The sequence below is a fragment of the Nannobrachium achirus genome, assembly GCF_963921795.1.
Source record: "Nannobrachium achirus genome assembly, chromosome: 5".
Lineage (NCBI taxonomy): Eukaryota > Metazoa > Chordata > Actinopteri > Myctophiformes > Myctophidae > Nannobrachium > Nannobrachium achirus.
The window spans coordinates 38,575,267-38,581,287 of NC_137814.1; the positions used below are offsets into that span (position 1 = coordinate 38,575,267).

A 6,021-nucleotide genomic window follows, 5' to 3' on the forward strand; every position below is an offset into this window, starting at 1 on the left:
AACCAATAGACCGTAAAAAGTGTACGCGTCCAGACAAACGGAGTCAGCATGTGCCGTTTCACTAGCCTGGTTAATAAACCAGACTGCACAACACCACCCCCTAATATCCGACACGCAGTGAGGAAATAGAATGAGCAACGGCAGGCTACCTTTTCACAAACTAAACTGTCTGCGACCTTCAGTCGCAATTAACATACTGTACCATACAGATTGATTTGACAAATGTACATTTGATTAATTTAAGAAAAAAGTAGAACTGCTTTAACTAGTTATCCTGGGGGGAGAACCACTGCACAACCTACTCTATTCTTTCTTTCTTTCTTTCTTTCTTTCTTTCAACCCATGCCATAAGTAGCCTTTGTCACACACAGAGTTTATGTCCCATAGCTACAGTACCAATGTGCCGCAGGGTGTCTGGGAGTGAAACAAGGACACAGCACAAAAACATCAAAGGGGTTCTAACCGGAACCTGCACTCATTGGGCCTTAATGTCAGAGGTCGACACTCTACCCACAATGCATTGTGAAGATCAGCGGTGCTGTGTTTCTACAGGGGTTGCTGGTCTTGCCTTGGATTCGTTAGATCAAGGTAGCGATTAGATCAGTGCTGCGGTGGAGCCTGTTTAAGGACATGGATCCTGTGGTGACTGAGGCCTTTTCTGCTTTGAGGTGGTGCCAAAAGTTTTGGTCACTACAAAGTAATGACCCTATGTACGGTAACCCTCCTATGAGATATTCACCACTGACAGTATACTGTATATGTGTGTGTGTGTGTGTGTGTGTGTGTGCGTGCGTGCGTGCGTGCGTGCGTGCGTGCGTGCGTGCGTGCGTGTGTGCGTGTGTGTTTGTCTAGCTATACTTATGGGGACTAAACGCATGTTCACACAGTCACCTGCAGAGGACCTCTGACAGTGTGGGGACAAAATAGTAGGTCCCCACAACGGTTAGGGTTAGGTTTAGGTTTAGGGTTAAGGTTAGGGTTAAGGCTAAGGTTAAGGTTAGGGTTAGGGTTAGGGTTAGGGGTTAGGTTTAGGGATAGAGGTTAGGGTAAGGCCACAGGACTTGCATAAAAATGAAGTCTATGTAATGTCCCCACAAGTGATGTATAGTGTGTGTGTGTGTGTGTGTGTGTGTGTGTGTGTGTGTGTGTGTGTGTGTGTGTGTGTGTGTGTGTGTGTGTGTGTGTGTGTGTGTGTGTGTGTGCATGCGTGCATGCATGATAGTATTTGCGTGTATTTGTTTCTTTTGTCACCTTGCACGTTTTTTTCTTCTGTTTGTATATAAAGCAAGCATGCATTTGAAACGGTGGCTACACAGTGCGCACTGTTGTAACGGTGGAATCATATGCCACATCCATCACAAAGAATAAAGTCTAGCCTTGTATGGAACCTGCTCTAGACTTTCTATTTCATATCCCTCAGGTGTCACGCAATATGTCCTTACGAACACACCTACCCTTATAACCCCAAGTGATTTCTGTCCATTGTTTTCCCATTGGTTTCTTGGTGGAGGAGCTGGACTACCATGGCCAATATAAGGACAGCAGTACACTATCAGTCACCAGAAGGAAGGGATGGAATGAATAGTAAACAGCATCAACATCGACAGGTAAGTTGGACCTGTCACCTTCGTATGCCACTGCTCAACAAATACAATCTTGCATTTGCGATAAGCATTTAAAAAAAATAACAACTGTGACTATAGCCCTGCTATCCGGGAACTTTAAATCGAAACCTGAAAGAATAGACGTATTTTGAGATTTTCTAAAGCAACGTTTTTTTTTGCGTGCTTCCCTGCTCTCCTCTCTTTGCAGATCATCCTAGAACGAAGCCATCAGCATGCCGTGTCTTCGCCTAGTCCTCCTGTTGACCACTCTTCTTGTGGTCTTGACGGCCACACTGACCTCTGGCGCCAGAACCACCCAGAGGCCCAGACCCCAGACCACCAAGAAGCCTCCTCGAGTGGGGGGTGGAGGAGGAGGACCACCGGGCCGCTACAGGCAGACCACCACCACCACCCCGACCCCAGGCAACATGCTTACAGATGAGACCACTGAGATCATGATGGATGCCTTCACCCTTTCCTCTACAGACAGCACCACCTACTCCAATGACGCCTACACCGCTGAGTTACAGACAGATGCCATACCACCCCCCGGGCCTGTCCTTGGGAACTTCACCGTGGACTACAACGAGTGTTTCTTTAACTTCTGCGAGTGCTGCCCACCGATTAAAGGTTATTGAGTCTTTATGAGAGTGCTTTAGAGTTTAGAGTTGTTTGAATTAAGAAACCTTGTATCTCCAAGTTTCAAATTTGTAGATTTCTTCGCAAAGCAAAGCCCTGCTTCATCATACAAGGCCGTCGCACAAAAGTAGTGAAAACAGCAGATCTACAAGCACACAACGCCTCGCGGCTGTTTTCACTAGTTAAAATCATTTTTTAAATGAAAAATACAAAACAAACGGTTTTGGACATACAAGGTTTCCACCCGTCAACGACAAAATATAACTCATGTAATTGGCCCACTGGCTCGTCACTTGTCGTGATCTGATATGGCAAATCTTTGAGTAGCAGCAGCGCTATAGAGAGAGATCTCTCTCTATAGCGTGCAATGAGGGCCTCTCCAACTCTTTTTCCCGGGCTGAATCAGGGGCCCAGCATGTCCCTGGTTGGGTTCCATACTTCTTCTGTTATGATCAGAATACATTTGACATTACTTCCATGATCTTCTCCAGGGCCACCAGGCGAGAAGGGTGATCCTGGACCAAGGGGGCTCCCTGGTCTGTTTGGGCTTCCTGGATCTACTGGACTGGAGGGAGAGAAAGGTGGGTGATAAGAACACATTCAGTTTGCTTCATTCTCCCAGACTCAGAGAGACTTTAGCCAAAGACTCTGACTGGTATTTGCTTTGGCTCTGTCACATGACATACACACAGCCAGCCAGTCACAGCAAACAGAACATCTCTACGGGTTACGCACAGAAGAATGAGTGGACAGACCAAAAACTACAGTTATATTATGGTCTGCCTCCTTTAACTGCCTTAAAGATATAATGTATTATTGTGTAACTGTTTTATCTAAAACAAAATGGCATTTACAATTTTAAATTCAGGATATTTTGATTATGTTCATCTTGCCCTGAATATTTGTACTATAACTCAGATTGTATAGTACCGCAGTCCTTGAGTATGAGTAATTATGACACTAGATACTTTCTTGTTCTTCCTCAATGATTACTTTTGCTTATACTTGATCCATTTGTTATTTTAATGTAACAAATTACAATACTTTTACTGGTGTACAGTTTTTGGCTCCTCTACCCATTTCTGGAATTAGGTATATGATATCAGGGTAATAGTGTATATGTCACGGTTTGTTAGAGAAACAGGACGGTCGAGAAACGGAGCACTCGTGGTGCCGCACGGGGCGGAGCAAGCGGTCGCCACAACAACGTCCTCCAGGCGGAGCCGCTCGATTGTCCACGACATTGCAAGCGGCGCGAAGGCCAGCGGACCTTGGTCCTGCTCTTCGCCCCCGAGCGCCGCAGGCGCGAGTGGCCGCGAAGAGCGGGCCAGGGCCGCGCGGCCGGCGGAGCGCCGCGCGAGTTACGAAGCCGTGGTGAATGCAATCGCGGCCTGGGCAAGCCCACGATAAACGCCCTGTCCAAGTGACTACAATGGAGCTAATGGCTAAGCTAGGCTAGGCTAGGCTAGGCTAGGCTAGGCTAGGCTAGTAAATAAAGAAAGAGAGTCGCAAACGAGTGATGTCAGTGCCTTCACTAGTGAATGGCAGAGCAGTGGCTGACGTCGCCATCTGGTGGTGATTAGTGTGTGGTGAACGACAAAACAAGCGCTCTTACATAGAACGTCCTGAGTTACCCAAACATACTGTAACATATATACTGTATCTATATAATACTATATGATGTATGCCAAAAACTCTATTTATCCATATGCATCTATTCAATCAATTTGAGCTACGTATTTATATATTGTTTAAATTTTAGTGAAATGGTTTAAATATGAAATAGAAATCCCCCGAATTATCAATTTGTAACTTTTTTGTGGGCTTTTCTGCCTAAAATTGATCGTGTACAGTAGAGATGGACATGAAATAAAAAGGCAGAGAGAGATGGGGGAGAGACATGCAGCAAAGATCGTCGGGAACGGGATTGAACCCGCGATGCGCTGTCAGTCTGGCTACATTAGAGCCTAAGTGCCCGGACCGCTGGGCCAGCAGTCCGGGCCTCACTAAATGTTTCTGTTCCTCAGGTGACAAAGGTGCACCAGGATCTGCAGGGATTGCTGGGGTTCCTGGAGTTCCAGGGAAAGGTGAAAAAGGTATGCAGGGACCATGCCGGTAAATGATCAGATAGTGTGTCAAGAACATCATCAAAATACCCCCAGCTTGATTCCAGCTGCATTGCGTGTCTCTCTCCTTCTATCTCTCAAGCATCCTATCTAAATAGAGAAAAACTGCCTCAAAAATAGTCTTCCGCAAAGCTAGATCTGTATTGGCTTGCGAGTAATAGGCGTTAATTAAACTTATGTAGATATGATAATAATAATACCTCTTTTGCAGGTTAATGTGTATTATGAGTATTAATGTTAGTTGATTAGTTGACCAAAAGGTTTCAGGACAGTATTTCTCACTGTAAGACGAATACTTCTCCACTCAGGTGACGCAGGCCTTAAGGGAGAGCGTGGACTGAAAGGGGACCCAGGAGAGCCGGGACACAATGGGACGGCGGGGACCCCTGGACAGAAGGGCGAGTGTTTGGGTGTGAGAGGTGATCCAGGCCCCCCAGGATTGAATGGAACTAACGGTGCACAGGGCGAGAGAGGAGGAAAGGGGGAGCCCGGAGCCAGGGGGCCCCCAGGAGCAAGAGGCGGCCCGGGTGGGAAGGGGGAGAGAGGTGGTAAAGGTGGACGCGGGGCGCGGGGTCCAAAAGGCCCCCCTGGTGAGATACCAGAGCCAGTCCGATCTGCCTTCAGCGTGGGCTTGTTCCCCAGCAAGTCTTTCCCACCACCCGGTCTGCCAGTGAAGTTTGACAAGGTCTTTTACAATGGGGAGGGCCATTGGGACCCAAATATCAGCAAGTTTAATGTCACATACTCCGGCGTTTATGTATTCACCTACCACATCACCGTACGCAACCGCCCCCTGCGTGCCGCCCTGGTGGTTAACGGAGTGCGGAAGCTGCGGACACGCGACTCGCTGTACGGCCAGGACATTGATCAAGCATCCAACCTGGGCCTGCTGCAGCTCACTGCCGGCGATCAGGTGTGGCTGGAGACACTGAGGGACTGGAACGGAGTCTACTCCAGTAGCGAGGACGACAGCACGTTCTCCGGCTTCCTGCTTTTCACTGACCCCAAGGTTTTGCCGTTGGAATGAGTTCAGATTTGTTTTTCCTCCACTAGGCCAGTGGTTCTCAAAGTGGATTTCTGGGACTCTCTAGGTTCCTTTATGGGGGTCTAAATTGACCACTTACAAGTCTACTTTGACAGTGTACAAAATGGAACCAAATGGACCCTAACGTGTCCATTTCATGGTTCCATTTTTACACTGTCAAAGTTAAGGGGAGACCTTGACATGTCCAAGTTTGAGAACCACAGCACTGCACTAGACTATGCACAGCATTCCGCCTCTTTGCACTACTCTGTCAAATCAATGTGACTCAAGTAAATATCTCTGCTGCCTCCATGCCTGCTTGCTGCTTTTATGCTAATCAGAGTAATTGCTTTGCTCGCCCAGCTATTTGATAATGAATGAGGTTTGGCTGTATGACTCTGCAACATTTGTATGCTTTCTGACAAAGTAATAAAGACTCCTATGCTTGAAATGCACCACATTCGTTGTTTTGAGTTTTTATTTCCAGTGGTAGAACAACTAAGGACATTTACTTAAGTACTTATAATTATATTTTTCATTACTTCTACTCATCTCTTGCCTCTTCTACATCTCAGAGGCAAATGATGTACTTTTCTCCACTATAGCTATTGGAAAAGAAAGCTTAAGT

The 6,021-nt window shown here is 46.8% G+C and overlaps 1 protein-coding gene across 1 annotated transcript; it reads left to right on the forward strand.

Moving 5' to 3' along the window:
* Positions 1-1,461: 1,461 nt before the first annotated feature.
* otol1a (otolin 1a) lies at positions 1,462-5,714 on the forward strand. The gene is made up of 4 exons (XM_080725769.1): positions 1,462-1,607; positions 1,813-2,234; positions 2,735-2,824; positions 4,678-5,714. Exons 2-4 carry the CDS (start codon positions 1,838-1,840, stop codon positions 5,394-5,396), a joined length of 1,206 nt encoding a protein of 401 aa, XP_080581895.1. The 5' UTR covers positions 1,462-1,607; positions 1,813-1,837; the 3' UTR covers positions 5,397-5,714.
* Positions 5,715-6,021: the final 307 nt, after the last annotated feature.